At 34.4% G+C, this 14860-nt stretch overlaps 5 protein-coding genes across 7 annotated transcripts; 2 read left to right on the forward strand and 3 right to left on the reverse strand.

Moving 5' to 3' along the window:
* Positions 1–402: 402 nt before the first annotated feature.
* LOC149739437 (pyruvate kinase PKM-like) lies at positions 403–5966 on the forward strand. The gene is made up of 11 exons (XM_089873215.1): positions 403–640; positions 800–991; positions 1494–1666; positions 2150–2307; positions 2792–2912; positions 3266–3382; positions 3697–3883; positions 4351–4427; positions 4699–4795; positions 4940–5088; positions 5440–5966. Exons 1-11 carry the CDS (start codon positions 418–420, stop codon positions 5608–5610), a joined length of 1665 nt encoding a protein of 554 aa, XP_089729341.1. The 5' UTR covers positions 403–417; the 3' UTR covers positions 5611–5966.
* Positions 5967–6917: 951 nt separating this feature from the next.
* Positions 6918–7942, reverse strand: LOC149739438 (uncharacterized). 2 transcript variants are annotated; one of them, XM_089873230.1, is made up of 3 exons: positions 7772–7942; positions 7276–7472; positions 6918–7206 (listed from the first exon to the last, which is right to left on the reverse strand). In XM_089873230.1, exons 1-3 carry the CDS (start codon positions 7807–7809, stop codon positions 6947–6949), a joined length of 495 nt encoding a protein of 164 aa, XP_089729356.1. In that variant the 5' UTR covers positions 7810–7942; the 3' UTR covers positions 6918–6946. The 2 variants fall into 2 exon arrangements, with proteins under 2 accessions (XP_089729356.1, XP_089729355.1); XM_089873229.1 differs by lacking the exon at positions 7772–7942 and having other exon boundaries at positions 7276–7513.
* LOC149739439 (uncharacterized) lies at positions 7568–8327 on the forward strand. The gene is made up of 2 exons (XM_089873228.1): positions 7568–7922; positions 7988–8327. Exons 1-2 carry the CDS (start codon positions 7568–7570, stop codon positions 8221–8223), a joined length of 591 nt encoding a protein of 196 aa, XP_089729354.1. The 3' UTR covers positions 8224–8327.
* Positions 8237–14860, reverse strand: LOC149739440 (UDP-N-acetylglucosamine transporter-like). Of its 2 annotated transcripts, none has more exons than XM_089873223.1 (8): positions 14724–14860; positions 10971–11169; positions 10694–10848; positions 10485–10607; positions 10256–10424; positions 9753–9871; positions 9503–9636; positions 8237–9221 (listed from the first exon to the last, which is right to left on the reverse strand). In XM_089873223.1, the coding sequence occupies exons 1-8, from the start codon at positions 14757–14759 to the stop codon at positions 9119–9121; spliced, it is 1038 nt and encodes a 345-aa protein (XP_089729349.1). In that variant the 5' UTR covers positions 14760–14860; the 3' UTR covers positions 8237–9118. The 2 variants fall into 2 exon arrangements, with proteins under 2 accessions (XP_089729349.1, XP_089729350.1); XM_089873224.1 differs by lacking the exon at positions 14724–14860 and adding an exon at positions 11294–11945.
* LOC149739441 (transient receptor potential cation channel subfamily V member 5-like) lies at positions 11629–14443 on the reverse strand. The gene has a single exon (XM_089873210.1). It carries the CDS (start codon positions 14422–14424, stop codon positions 11980–11982), a length of 2445 nt encoding a protein of 814 aa, XP_089729336.1. The 5' UTR covers positions 14425–14443; the 3' UTR covers positions 11629–11979.

A 14860-nucleotide genomic window follows, 5' to 3' on the forward strand; every position in this document is an offset into this window, starting at 1 on the left:
CACCCTAACGGATGCCGAATGTATAGCAAAAGAATAGGAACTTCGTGGTATCGCCCAAGCATTAATTAAAAAATCAGTTAGGAGCTGAGTTTTCCGTGCAAATATCAGCATCATACCTTAAGTAATGTTGCGGCGCATATTTAACAGTAATCATCACTATGAATTGTTCTACTGTCCGCACCTCCTAATAGGTGCTGAACTATTTCTTATAATCCGGGCATGTGTTGACAGCACAACGCCTGTTGTTATTACCTTCCTTCTTTGGTAAATAGAACCGAGTGACCAGATTAATGTAGACTTTATAACAGACTCATTCAAAACTAACAAGTGAAAGGTTTTATTGACAATGACAGGTCAAGTTTACAGCTGCATAAATGTAATATGTAAATACCTATGCATCAAGCAAAATATATCAGTATGTCTAAATTTAATTTGTGTTTATTTTTTAAGTATATTTTTAAGTTTAGTACCAGCAGATCCTGTGGTTTAAACATGTCTTCGAACACTGATGCATTCTACCAAAACCAGCAGCAACAAGGGCAATCCCAGACAGCAGTTACTTTACTTCAGCACTCCTGTGAGTTGAACATCGACAGTGAACCTTCAACATGCAGAAATACTTCTATTGTTTGCACCATCGGTAAGTTTGATTAAAATGTTTGTTTGTTTAAAGTAGTAATATAGGTAAAGTGATGTGCATTATTTTAGGTGAAATAGCTTTTATTGATTTTCAGGAAAATATTGATTTTGACTGCAATCTGTTAAAGATTAATAATTTGGTTTTTAATAATTCCTGCAGGACCTGCATCAAACAAAGTGGAAACATTAAAGAACATGATCATATGTGGAATGAACATTGCTCGAATGAACTTTTCACATGGCACACACGAGTACCATGGACAAACCATTGCAAATGTACGAGCGGCTGCTGAAAGTTTCAAATCTAACCCGGTTTACTACAGACCAATTGGAATTGCTCTTGATACCAAAGGCGAGTTCCAGTGGTGTTATTTATATGATATAATTTGTAATTATAAATAATAGGGATTTGCTGTAGTTATATATGTTGAATTCGGCTGAACTTCCTGAACTTTTATTTATTTTTAATACTTTTCAGCTTTTGTGAACTTGGCCTTAAAAAGGGTCTTTGGTGAAACTTGGTCACAAAATATTGAGCTTTGATTCTGCTTGTTCTAATGAATTAGGAAAAGCTAATTTACAGTTTAATGTTCATGAAATATTTGCATGTTCTTTGTTGTTTTTTTTGTGTGAAATTTTCCTAATTAAACTAATAGTAATTATATATATTATATTGGCTATGTATTGTAATTTTACTTCCTGAAACATGAAGAAACATTTTCAAAAGGTTGTTACCTACGCTATTACGATTTTGCTATGAAAATTTGTCAATAAGTTTACATAACATACAGACATATGAAATGGGCTAATATATATTTATATATATATGTTTAATAAATTTAAATAATTTCTAGGGCCTGAAATCCGGACTGGTTTGTTGAAGGGTGGTGGTAGCGCAGATGTGGAATTAGTGAAAGGAAACACAATTAAACTTTCACTGGATGAGGAAAACTTTGAGAAAGGAGATGCTTCTTGTATTTATGTTGATTACAAGAATCTTAACAAAGTTATTAATATTGGAAATCGTGTGAGTATATTACTGTGTGAATAAATCAAACCCACATTGTTGTAATGCTTGCGGTTGTTACTTATTGTAAAGTATGTTTACTTATTATTATAATATGTATGTACTGTGCAAATGTTTGTATATGTTACATGCAATATTGTTGGCTCTAGGTAATGATCGACCAGTTTCTTTGTTGTAGAATTTGTAAATAATTAATGGGCTATGATTTAATTTGCAAATGTTCTATACCACAAGAATGCATATATTAGCATTTGCTTAACGTTTATGGGTAGGTCTATCGTCTATTAGTTGGGTGGCCTAATCCACTTTTGTCTATATTGTAGAAAATTAATAGTAAACAGTAAAACACATTTATAGAAAATAAGGTCAATTTAACCAAAGAAATTTGTTAAAATGCAACGGTCCTGACTCCTGCCACAATCATACTAATATGTGCTAATTCATTTTGATTTGGTCGCCAACAAAAAAGTGTTAATTTCGCAGATTTTTGTTGATGACGGTTTGATTTCTTTGTTGGTGAAAGAAAAAGGTACAGACTATTGCATTTGTGAAATTGAAAATGGAGGTTTGCTCGGTTCTAAGAAGGGGATTAATTTACCTGGGATTGAAGTGGATTTGCCCGCTGTATCTGAGAAGGACAAGTAAGTGCCTTTTATATGACCTTACCGAGTTCATTTTATACCTGATGATCTTACAAAGGTATCACGTATCATGGTGTAGTATTGTAGTATATATCTATTTGTAAACTGATATCTTGTCTGGGTAGTTCCTATTGTGTTGAGATTTGTTTTACATTAGGTGTGAATATCTAAATAATTTCACTACCATAACAATAACTAACGTATATACTATATATACTATATATACTATATAATTGTCTTAAAAAACCGAAAGGTTAAATGCACCAAAATGTAATAATAATATAATTGTCTCTTAATTGATATATTCTGTCCGTACGGCACTGTGGTTAAAGACCACATGCCTTGTAACTAGAGAGTTTCGGGTTCAAAGACAGATGTTGTCAGTTGATTACCTCACATGTGGAGGGATATATTAAACAATCATCCAAAAGTTACCCCACTAAATGTTTCAATAATGTCAAAGATATTTGAACATCTTTTGCAGAGGAGACTTACGTTTTGGAGTGGAACAAGGTGTTGATATGGTGTTTGCTTCCTTCATTCGAAAAGCTGATGATGTGAAAGCTGTAAGGGATGTTCTTGGTGAAGATGGAAAAAATATTAAAGTAATTATTTATAACATTATTATTATAATAACTTTTGTTTGTCTCTTAGATTGCAGTAGCAAAGATTAAAAATTACTTTAACGAAAAGAATAGGATATATGAATATTTCCTATGGACAAAACATATTTACATTAATTGAAAGAAAGAAAGGTGGTTGATACAACTAGCGGACAAAAAAACAAATTCTTTATGTTTAATTGTTATTAAGTTACTTTACTTTCTAATGTGAACAAAAGTTGAGTAGATACACAACCTGTAAATTTAATTTGGAGTTCTTAACATAATAAATTACTGCTTGTTAGTTCATACATGGACAAAAAAAGAACCAATTTTTAATAAACTCTGGTTTGTAGATTATTTCCAAGATTGAAAATCATGAAGGTGTAATGAAGATTGATGAGATCATCGAAGCCAGTGATGGTATCATGGTTGCCAGAGGTGATATGGGAATTGAAATTCCAGCAGAAAAAGTAAAGTTTATTGACCTTTGTATTATAAAACAGTATTTTATATGCCACTATTATTGGAACAAATGTATATTTTTAATATATTGACTGCAAACATGATTGTACTCAAAATGGTAAAATTCTCACGTATGTTGTTTTAATACTGGGTATGGTGCTGTGGCACAGTTGTTAGCGCACCTGCCTCTAACCCAGAGTTTGTACGTTCAAGGCTACCGTTGTGGGCGATATGTAACAGAGCACCCATATTATAACGTCTGTCATTTTAGGCTGCGCGAGGGTAAAGAAAGCTACATTAGTAAGTTATCATGAATTCATAGGTGTTCATCGCTCAAAAAATGTTGATCGGAAAATGCAACCTGAAGGGCAAACCGGTAATCTGTGCGACACAAATGTTAGAAAGCATGATCACTAAACCAAGACCAACAAGAGCTGAGGCATCAGATGTTGCAAACGCTGTGCTGGATGGTTCCGACTGTGTCATGCTTAGTGGAGAGACCGCGAAAGGTTTTTTTGTGAATTAAATATAACTTGTTTTATCCTTTTGTGGCATGAAACTAACAGTTGATATAACAGGGATGTTGTTTTATAGACCTTGTGCCCCCTTACAAGTTACCACTTATGAAACTTGTGCTTGATTATTGTTTCTGTACTACTGGCAAATTCCATTAGTGTTATACTTAGGGACACATGTACCCACAATGATAGCTGCCATGAGCCTTTAAACCATAAACTTAGGGTTATAGGCCGGTGTGTTAACCACTGTGGCATATCGCAGGTGCAATTCTTCACATGGTGTTCTACTGGTATTGTAATTTGCAACCAATACTACGTTATAAAAAATGTGAGGTCCGATTTATTAAAATCAATGTTACGTCTTAATCAGGACTATTGTTTACTTTTTATTCCGGGTGTACCAGTTTTTTGGTAAAATTGTCTTACATGTAAACAGCTTGCTTATTCTTACTTTTCAGGCAGCTATCCTCTGGAATGTGTGAAGATGCAACATCAGATTGCAAGAGAAGCTGAAGCTGCTATTTTCCACAAGAATGCAAGTTCCACACATAATAATTTTTATGCTGTATAAATGTGCCTCTGATCTAGCACTTACGTGGTGAAGGATTCTCGTTGCATTATAACAGAATACAACAAGTACTACTAGTCGGCCGCAACGGAAATTATACATACAGTTCGTAGTAGACCTTGTTATAAATTAAACGTTAGAATCAAATGTTTTCATCATAATATGCCGTCTCACTTTGTAAACAATATTATCTTCCAAGCATTTGTAGATAATATTGAAACCCAGCAACTGTTACCAGGTGTTTGAGGAATTGCGTATGTCACGACCTTTTGCTACGGATCCAACCGAAGCAATTGCTAGTGCTGTGGTTGAAGCATCTTTCAAGTGCCAGGCTGGTAATTAACTAAGTTAATAAACTAATTATTTTTTAAAAAATAGACTAATTAGGCTATATTTTAAAAATGCAAAACTAGCGTTCTTAGTGAACTGTATTATACAGGAGTAACATGCCTTAAATTGAATTTTAATTTATCCCATAGCTGGCATAATCGTTTTGACTCGATCTGGTCAATCTGCTGCGCTTGTTTCAAGCTATCGACCACGTGCACCAATCTTAACTGTAACAAGATTTGAACAAACTGCCAGACAAGTTCATCTATGGAGAGGATGCTTCCCAATACTTTTCCAGGTTAGACGTTTTATTTTAAAATGCATTAGCAATCTTAGTGAATGATTATCACGTTTATATTCCTAATAGAGGTTTAGGCCTTGTTGTATAATTTCATTTTTGTAAAAGAGTTTTTCAATTCATTTCTGCACATCTTAATTCTCACGTTCCCTATCTTGCACCTCTTGACTTAATTCAAATCATATGTTCATGAATTTAAGAATAATTGTTCAGATTAAAGTCTTGCCCAAGAATCAAAGTTCACACTAGTGACATCATTAATTTTCAAACCTGACTATCTGTTAGAGTTAGTATGGAACTGAAATTATGTTTTACAAATTTAATAATTTTCTATCTGTGTACAAATATTAGAAACCAGTGATCTCACCGTGGTCTGATGATGTTGATGCTAGAGTCCAGTTTGCTGTGGAGGTTGGAAAGCAAAGAAAGTTCATGAAAAGTGGAGATTTTGTTATTGTTGTGACTGGGTGGCAACCTGGGTCTGGGTTCACTAACACAATGAGAGTTGTGAAGATCGAGTAGGATGATGTTATGAAGTAATATACCCGGGCTTAAATCATTATTTTCTTGTTAGTTGATTCATCTTGTAGTGTTGCAGTTGCCAATTTAACATTTATTTTTGATTTTAGAATTTGTTTGTACAATATTTAGTGGATGTTAAGTTCTAGAAAGTTCCTAAGTTATGTTAGCAGTTGCTTCACTGTGCTTGAAATTTATCTGTAGGCTAAAGTCAAGGTCGGTGCACTGCCTGGTTTAAGCAATCGTAAAATAATAAATTCTTGAATACCGGGTTGACGCTTACAATATGTTCTTTGTTGTACATAACTAATGTTCGGAGAGTGTTCTATAAGCTATCAATACACTTGCAAAGCATGTTACTTCGTTTTGAATGAAAGAAATGTTTTCCACAAACCAAAAAATAACGTTGAAAGTGCAAAGGTTCGTCATGAATATACAATTTTTTAAAATGGCACCTGGAAACTTGTAAAAAAAACAGCCGGCCACCCTGGTTACTAGAAGTCAAAGACACAAAAGTTCAAAACACCAGGTAGTTTAACTTCCGCCGTTGTGTGTCCAAGTGCGTACCTCGTACTGACAAATGTATTAAATGATACCTGGCACCCAACTACAACGTTAGGAGGATTCGAGCATCACGGTGCAGATGAAACTTTAAGACAGAGAGTTGAAGCCACAACCTATGAGTTACAGCACAGATGAGAGGCAGACGAGCTAACGAGCGGAAATCTGTTTTCAATCGGCTGCTGCGCGGCACGGAACATTTTAATATAAATCTATAAATCTGGTTTCGAACAAAGGTTACTTGGATATCTATACACATGTTTTTGGATAGTTCGATTTATTTTCGTGAAAATGTAGGTTTTGTCGTCCCTTTTCTAACAGTGGGGGTCACTGCTGGTCATACGGGATAATGTCTAATTTAAGTCAAATACAGCATCAAGAAGAAGATCTGGAAAAGAAATGTACAAAATAGGTGGCATTTAACTGCAACTTTTATTTGAAACCAGAGTTCTAGACTTAACATTAAATAAGTTATAAGTACTAGTAGCCTGTGGGAACCAGTTTCCTAGGGAAACCAGATTTCTGCAACACCGGACATTTAATCTCCTTACATAAAGTTAAACTTGGATAAACTGTATCATTTAATTTGTGCTTAAAGCACCGCCGCAATGGACATTTACGCAGTTATGAACACAAAATGGTGGCTAATTCGCCTTTCAGGTAATAATGGGTTGTTCGACCTGATTTTTCTATTAATTTGCAGGTGGGATAAAATGCTACCCCGGCCATCTTTAACAATGAGAACCAAATCGACAAAACAAAATTTATTGTTTTTTACTTAAGGGCTGTACCGCGAACTTGCTAAAAATAGTGTAATTCCAAATGTAGCACTTGAAATAAGGCTGTATTGCGGGTATAGACCCAGCTTCATTGGTGGTGTCGAATCATTTTCATATGCTGACTGTGAAAGAAATGTTGCTTCAACAAAAATTACAAAGAGCCACAACGTAGCAAGCACAACACAAGTAATAAAATTCCAAAATAACACTTTGTAGACGTGATGGGGTCTTGCATTTGCAACAACGAAGGCAGAAACTCCTGAAAAACATTTTTTTATTAGCACAGGTGTCGTACGAGTGTCCGCATCAACTTAATAATATCACAAACCTGGTACTGCCATTATGGCCAATGTTGAAAGTGCCATCCACGAAGATGGTGTGACCCCGAACTCCGTAACATCGCCGTTCGCCCAATATAAGCTGTAGTAAATGCGCGATAAAATAGCTATTCCGTAAAGCACATCTCTTCCTCCAATAGGCTGTTTCATTTGTTTCTTGTCATCTCTTACAGAAACATCTTCTGATCTTTTAAAACGTGAGGTTTTTGCCACATTCTTGCGAGCCATATAGTCGTTATTTTCTTACCAACAACCACATTCCTTTAACTAAACGCGGGCCTAATGCATGATGACAAACAATTCCCATTGTTAAACTTTCTGGACTTAATTTGTGACGTCATAATTACATACCAATTTACCATAAATATATATTTTGTGAATAGTGTACATTTCCGTCCAAACATGAAACGAAAAAAGTCTCCAGTAAGCTACATTGTTGTAGATGTTGCAACAAATGAAAATCGAGGTGCGAGTCAATTTACTTACTTTGAATTTGTGCTTGTTCTTCTGCTTGTATCTTGCATTCTTGATGGCAGGGTGGAAATATTTAGAAACTGGGTAAAAATATCTGATCGCCGCTATTATGAAGAGTTGACCTTTAACATAATCACTTACTTAATCGTTGGTGCATTTTTCGGTAAGTTTAAAACAGAAGTACTAGTAAATTTTCGGATCTTTGTACACTAACTATCCCATTTTTAGGAATTTATGGACACTGGTCAGCAAAATACAAAAAAGGAGATTTCATAAAAGCAGGGGCAATGGCAGCGATGGTAATTTTTATGTGCATGTGGCTTATATTGCACATATCAACAGGGTTTTCTCTGATTAACAATGTACCAGCTCAATTTGCAACGTTTGTAAACTTTGCAACGTTCAGTTTAACAATGTTTACAGCTGGTATTACTCTAGGTGTTGCAATGCTTGAGAAAAATTAAAGTGATGTTACAATTATTATGCCGTTTATCAACCTCAGTTTATTGTAAGTGTTTCCATGCACACAATAACACAAATATTGAACAAATAACATAAGAAAAAAGCAGCAATGTTGTCATTTTTGTTTCTGTGCTACAAGTTACAGCGCCATAATATAAGACATACATGTCCATTAATTGCACAAGTGAATGAGGTGACGAGAAACACAAAAATTACAACAAGTTTTTGTTTGTTTAAAATACATCCTATAGATTTGGTCTAGTCAATGTGGATTTAGAAAATAAAAATGATGTTACTCATTAAAAACTTATTAAGCATTGAAGGCATACCAAAGTAAAATCAGAATTTGTGCATTAATACAAATGCTCAAATGTGATCTAAAGGTAGCAACAAAGTTTCTACGAAATAGCTTCTGAAAAAACGATTAACTAAATTTTACAAATATTTTTTATTTGAAAACCTTCATCATGTCTCACTAGTACCTGCTGTATTTTTAAAAAAAGACTTTAATTTGGAAAAAGTGCGGTGTTAATAAAGTCTAGTCTATATATATATATATATTTTATATTTATTTTATATTTTCCATATTCACAAACAAGAAGCATTAATATCTAATCTGGAATAAAATTTGAATTTTTTTTAGTAGTTTAATGGGGTTTAAAGTTGACACTTTTCTCATGGGAAATCCCATACATTGTGGTAGAACTGAAGTTTTTTAATCAGGTGGGTTTTTTCACATGATTTTTTCAGAGATGTTTTGTTTTTTAAAACTTTGGTAGTGCCTTTAGGGTTTTAAATCACACTTGGGCATTTCTATGACTATCCATTATACAATTTTTCTTCGGTATGCAGGCCCCTTTAAGTAGAGACCAAGTAGTAGCTTTTTTTACGGTTTGATCAACTATCCTTTTCAGTTAATTTAGTACTAGATGGTTTTGTGGAGCGAAGACCATACACAAATGTTGCTGCAATTACAATCATAGTTCCAGCAAGAAACAACCTAAAACATAACAACATAAATCTTATGATGGTCAAGACACTGATCTACCCTTAGCCTATTATATTAATAGTACATATATTAACAAATAACAGTATTATATATTATTATGAATAAATGTAACTTGCTCCCTTCCGGGGTCGTCTCGTAACAGTCGTTATAACACAAGTGGTCTGTTTCATACACCTCATGCCAGCTTACGAGTTGCAATGTATGTATGTGTGCTTGATTATAGATTAATATTTTGCCCAACAGTGGCAGCAATAGTGTATATATAAACTTACTTAGTTGGCTGCACATCATTAAATACGAGATATGAAACAATAGTTGACACAATGATTGACAATGAGGTGGCAAATCCTTTGATGATATTATCTGTATATTGAACAACACAAGCCACTAATATACCCCCATAAGCCTGAAAAATATAAGTCCAACATCAATGTACAATTTAAAAAGGACAGTAAAAATGTCACATAACTGAAACAATCTGTAAACCTAATTTGTTATTATAATTTGCACTGGGTTTGTTACCTGCAACAGTAAGACTGTCCCTACAGCTATAGAGTAGCCTTGAAAAAAACCATCCTTTTGAATTTCCTTTAGGTTTGTAAACAGAACTGTTATGCTGGAAAATATTACTCCAAACATTGCTTGAAAAAAAAACAGATTGAATTAACAAGTATACTCACACATAACAAATTAAATCAGGGATGAATGCAAAACAAATTAAATCAGGGATGAACTTGCTCTATCCTTGTGAGGCCATAAACTACAGTCATTATATAACACAAATGTTCTGTTACATACACACGTGGCTGCTTACGAGTTACCACCAATGTAACTTTGTGGGTGATTGTTTTTTCTGTATGGCTGACATTTTGGATAACCCGTTTGATTAGTTACCGCAGGGTGAAATTTACCATCCGTAGCAGTGACGAGCCTTGAACCTATAACCTGGGTCAGAGGCAGGTCTGCTAACAACTGTACCAGGATTTAAACGCTTATTTTTAATTTTTTTACAATAAAGCACGTACCCATTTGCAAATTTCGTATCCACAGTGAAATGTTAGAACTTTTCAGCAAAAGTTCAAAGTATACTCCTGCGAATCCACTGCTAGCACAAGCTACAAGTAATACACCAACACCATACATTCTATCTTGAATAGATGAAGTATTCTCAACGGCAGTGGAACCTGCGGGATACTGCAAATGGAAAGAAACTTTTTAAATGTTGGGCGCAGTTAAAGATTTGATAATAGTTACCTGAACTAAAGCAACACCAGTCATCAACATAACAAGTGCAAACCATTGATTTCTTGATAGTTGCTTACGCAATAATAAAGACGAGAATAAGGCAGTCATTAGTATTTTTAACTGATACGTGACCTGCAAAGTAAAATATTGAACAGGATTATGACAACAACAGATATCCTAATGGTTTATTACTTTTTGAATCTAATTAAAATGCTTACCTGGTAAGTTGGTGCATCCAAGTAGTTTAATGCAATAAATAAAAGATTGTTTTGAAAAGAGTAAATTCCAGAAGGCACTGCTGTTTTTATTGTTTCCAATGGTTTATTTAATAATCCAACTTTTAATTCATTCATGAACTTTCGAGGGTCAAATTCTAAAAAAACATGACATATACAGTGTGTTAAGGCTGGTAATACTAGTTGTTGTAAAACCATTGCTAAATAAACGCTTTCATTAAAACTAGAACTAAAATAATGTGACAGAAAATATACTTACTGCATTGATAATATATGATGAATAAACATGACATTAACTTCACAAACTCAGCTAGCAACACCACAGTGCTTGACAAATATCGCGGACCATCAATCACCACCGTTCGTGTGTAACGCAATGTTAACACCATACATGTTGTTTGCAGCACTAACAATACTAGAACAGCATACTTTGTTATTGCACCCATCCTATTTGACTTCTAAAAACAATACAATATTTAAATCAAATTGCGATGTACCAAAAATTTTAGGACAGTCTTTGATTAAAAATGTTTGTTGCAAATAGGCATAATACTGGGTAAAACTAAAATGAATGTAACTTGCTTTTTTTTCGCACGGTGGAAAAAACGTCAGTCAATATAACACGAATCTTCCATTTCATAGACCTGCCCATTTACGCGTTACCCTGTAATGTAACTTTAGCTAACCATTTAGAAAGCAATTTTTGACCAATGGGGTTTTGCCCAAGGCCACATAGGTAACAGCGATAAGCCTCAAGAAGATTTCGGGCCATAGGCAGGTGCACTTATCACTGTGCCATCAGTGAAAATAAATACTTATTAATCAATCACTGTTAAAGGGCTCACAGTCACAATACAAGTTCCAAGTGTACAACATTTTAAATTAATAGTTTGATTGATTTCATAGAAGCAACCTGCTGATTGTTATACATTTTTAATACAGGAAACGGTATAATAAAAATTATCAAAGCTTTAATTAAAATGGTTCATCTATAACAGTGGGCACAGAAATATTGATTGAGTAACAGCTAACTACAAACTCACTAGTCAGTACAACATTTTAGGTGTGACCATACATACAAACAAGATACAAGTAAATCTACAAAAAAAGATACAATTAAAAAATACCCTGCATAAAATATTTTTGCTTTATAAGTATAACTATACGTGTGCATCTACTTATAATCATATAAAGCTCAAAAAAGTGCAAATGTTGATGTAAAAAGAAAGTGCAAACGTGAATGAAAAATAGTAATAAAAAATTTAAGTTTACACAGTGTAATCCTGAGCACTTTGTGAAAGTGATGACGTTGGTCTAGATACTGAAAGAATAGTGTGAGAAATGTCATCAAAAATTGAATTTTCTTCATCCTTTTGAATTTTTGAAGCATTGGACATAAGATTTACCATTCCATCAAACCCACGTACATTGATCATTGGTGACGGGGAAGAATGTTTTTCAGGTGAGCCATCGCGTATAATTTTCCGACCAAATTTCTTCCAACTTGCTTGTACAGCATGTTTCCTTTGACTTTCAGAAGTGACTTGGTTTTGAACAACCATTAATGCTCGGTCCTTCAAATTAGAACTAGATCTAGCTGCTCCCGCCTCCCCTTGGCTAGTTACTCTTTCCGCTGAGAAGTTTACCATATATTGTTCTTGAAACTTTAGTTTTTCATCATTGTGATGTGAACGTTCCATGATGATCACCATGGAAGCCCACTGTTTACGCCAAACTTTTTCTGCCTTTTTATATATTTTTTCATATGTTCTGGTCATCATGGCAATAAGCATACTTAATAGTAAAACATGCACCAACAACATGAATATAATGAACAAAATAATTGATATCGCTTGGTATTTGCCATTTAGAACATCATCATAACTGAATTCACCAAAGCTCATTTGAATTAGGGTCATAAATGTTCCACTTTCAGTTAAAAATGCAAAAACATTTTGACCCGTAAATTGGTAAAAGAATGCTACACTTGAAGTGGTTAAAATTATAATATAAATAACACCAAATCTTGCCATGTCTGTAGCCAACATTTTATAGATCATGGTGATAAATGGACCGGTCAATGAGCTGTTACGTAAAAAGAATAGCAAGTAGGACCAAATACCTGGCACAGCAAACACAAGTAACCAATCCTCCACAGCATATAGCTCAGTAAATCGCATTGGAATGCACAGCAGAATTAACAAACAACCGATTGTGTAGATAAGCCTGGAAGGGATGGTGGCTATGTTGGTGAGGTATCCAGATATGTGTTCAAGGTACACTTCTTTCACAGCAAAGTATAATACGAACAGTGATATAGAAATGACTAAGGATTCAAAAACATATCGTGCAATATCACCGCTACTGCTCCCATGCCTTAGATCACTTGCTAAATTTGGTCGAAGATAGACTGCAATCGTAAGAAACAAAATGTGTAACAGAAATGCTGCCAGCAGTCTGTAGAACTTATTACGTCCGAATTTCTCCCATTTTTCATTTAAAAGTCGATGCACCACATTGTTGGAGATCATGTCAAGATGATTGTCTTTGGTTCCTCTGATTGTCTTCATTAAAGCAGAATCCCAATCTGTTTCACCATTCTCACCGATTGAATCCAAAGAACGCAAAGGGTATACAGAGCATGTGACAGTATTGTATGACCAATACTGCTTTGCAGAAATTTCGAGAATCTTTTCAAACATATGTTGTTTTCCAAGGAAAGAAGCGAGTGCAAGAGGAGTTAAGTTTTCTTTATTTTTAGCATTCGGGTCTGGACTTCGTTTTGAGTGCTTTAAAACATAATAATACATTCCTGGTTGATTGTGTATGACAGTCATATGAAGGACATTATTACCAAATCGATCGGTCAAGGTAGGATCACTACCATGATCAATAAGCAAATCATAAATTTCATGATTTCCAACACTGGCTGCAAATGATAAAGGATACTCACCATAGTAAGCAAATCCCTCATATTTATGTTTTCGAAGTTTTACATCGCCTCGCTTAATGTCAACAGGGAGAAAAAATTTTCCCCTAGCACGCTCATGGACATTAACATTATTTGTGTTTAGTAGGATTTTTACACCTACAACATTTTGTTGAATGATTGCCAAATGCAAACAAGACTCACCATAGTAGTATTCCCCTTCATAAATATCTTTTGCCAGTTCTGGACATTGTTCCAGCAAAACTCTTGCAATGTTGGTATGGTTCTCCGTGTTGTTTAAAAACAAAAGATGCATAGGCGTTTCACCAACTGCTCCCCTTTTATCTAGCTTCCATGCCACCATATGTTCATTGAAAGGTTTAATAACGGTTGCTAAGCTTGCAATTGAAAGTTTGTCTGCTTCATAATGTGTTATTTCTATGTCAGTATCCTTTTCTTTAGCTTCCAAATATAGTTTATTTCTGTGACTTTGTCTATTATGCCAATCCTGATAAACCTTCTCTGTTATAACTTCGCATCCACCCAAAAGATATTCCGGCTTAATCTTGGTTTCAAAATATTCTTTTATACGATTTATTTTTTCATCATCAGGTTCATCTTTTGCTTTTTCTTTATATTCTTCAAGCAAGCTTCCACCCCCAGAAAAATCAACCATCTTATAAATTGGGTTTCTTTCAACTAATTCGTTTTGTAATTTCCATTGCCTGTCTGCATCTATTGACCCCTTTGGATTACGATAAAAGAAACGGTTCCAAGCTTTCATGTTTATGACTAGTTTTTATCTAAATTGACAATTATTAACAAATTTAAGATTGGCTCAAAGAAATATTCGTAGGGTAGTAGTTGGTCAATACGTCATGACTCATAACTTTATCTTTAGTAACCTATTTTCTGTACCATCAATTTCATTCATGACGATACAGCATACAGCAACATAGCAATACATAATAACACTTAACAATTGGAACACCATTTGTTTAATTATCAGAATTATATATCGAACATATCGTATACTAACGGAGAGGTGAATGTACTAGTCAAAGGAACCTTACTGTAACAAACCTGTGTCGCCTTGGTTTCGAAGAACGCCCCATTCATAACACCGCTGTTTGTTCACATTCACACGTTGGCCACACGATTGAACACATAAAAAAACATTTTTGGAATTAAGTTGTTCAGTCATATATTTTAAATAAATA

This window comes from Ciona robusta, chromosome 2 (genome assembly GCF_009617815.1).
Source record: "Ciona robusta chromosome 2, ASM961781v2".
NCBI classification, from domain to species: Eukaryota; Metazoa; Chordata; class Ascidiacea; order Phlebobranchia; family Cionidae; genus Ciona; species Ciona robusta.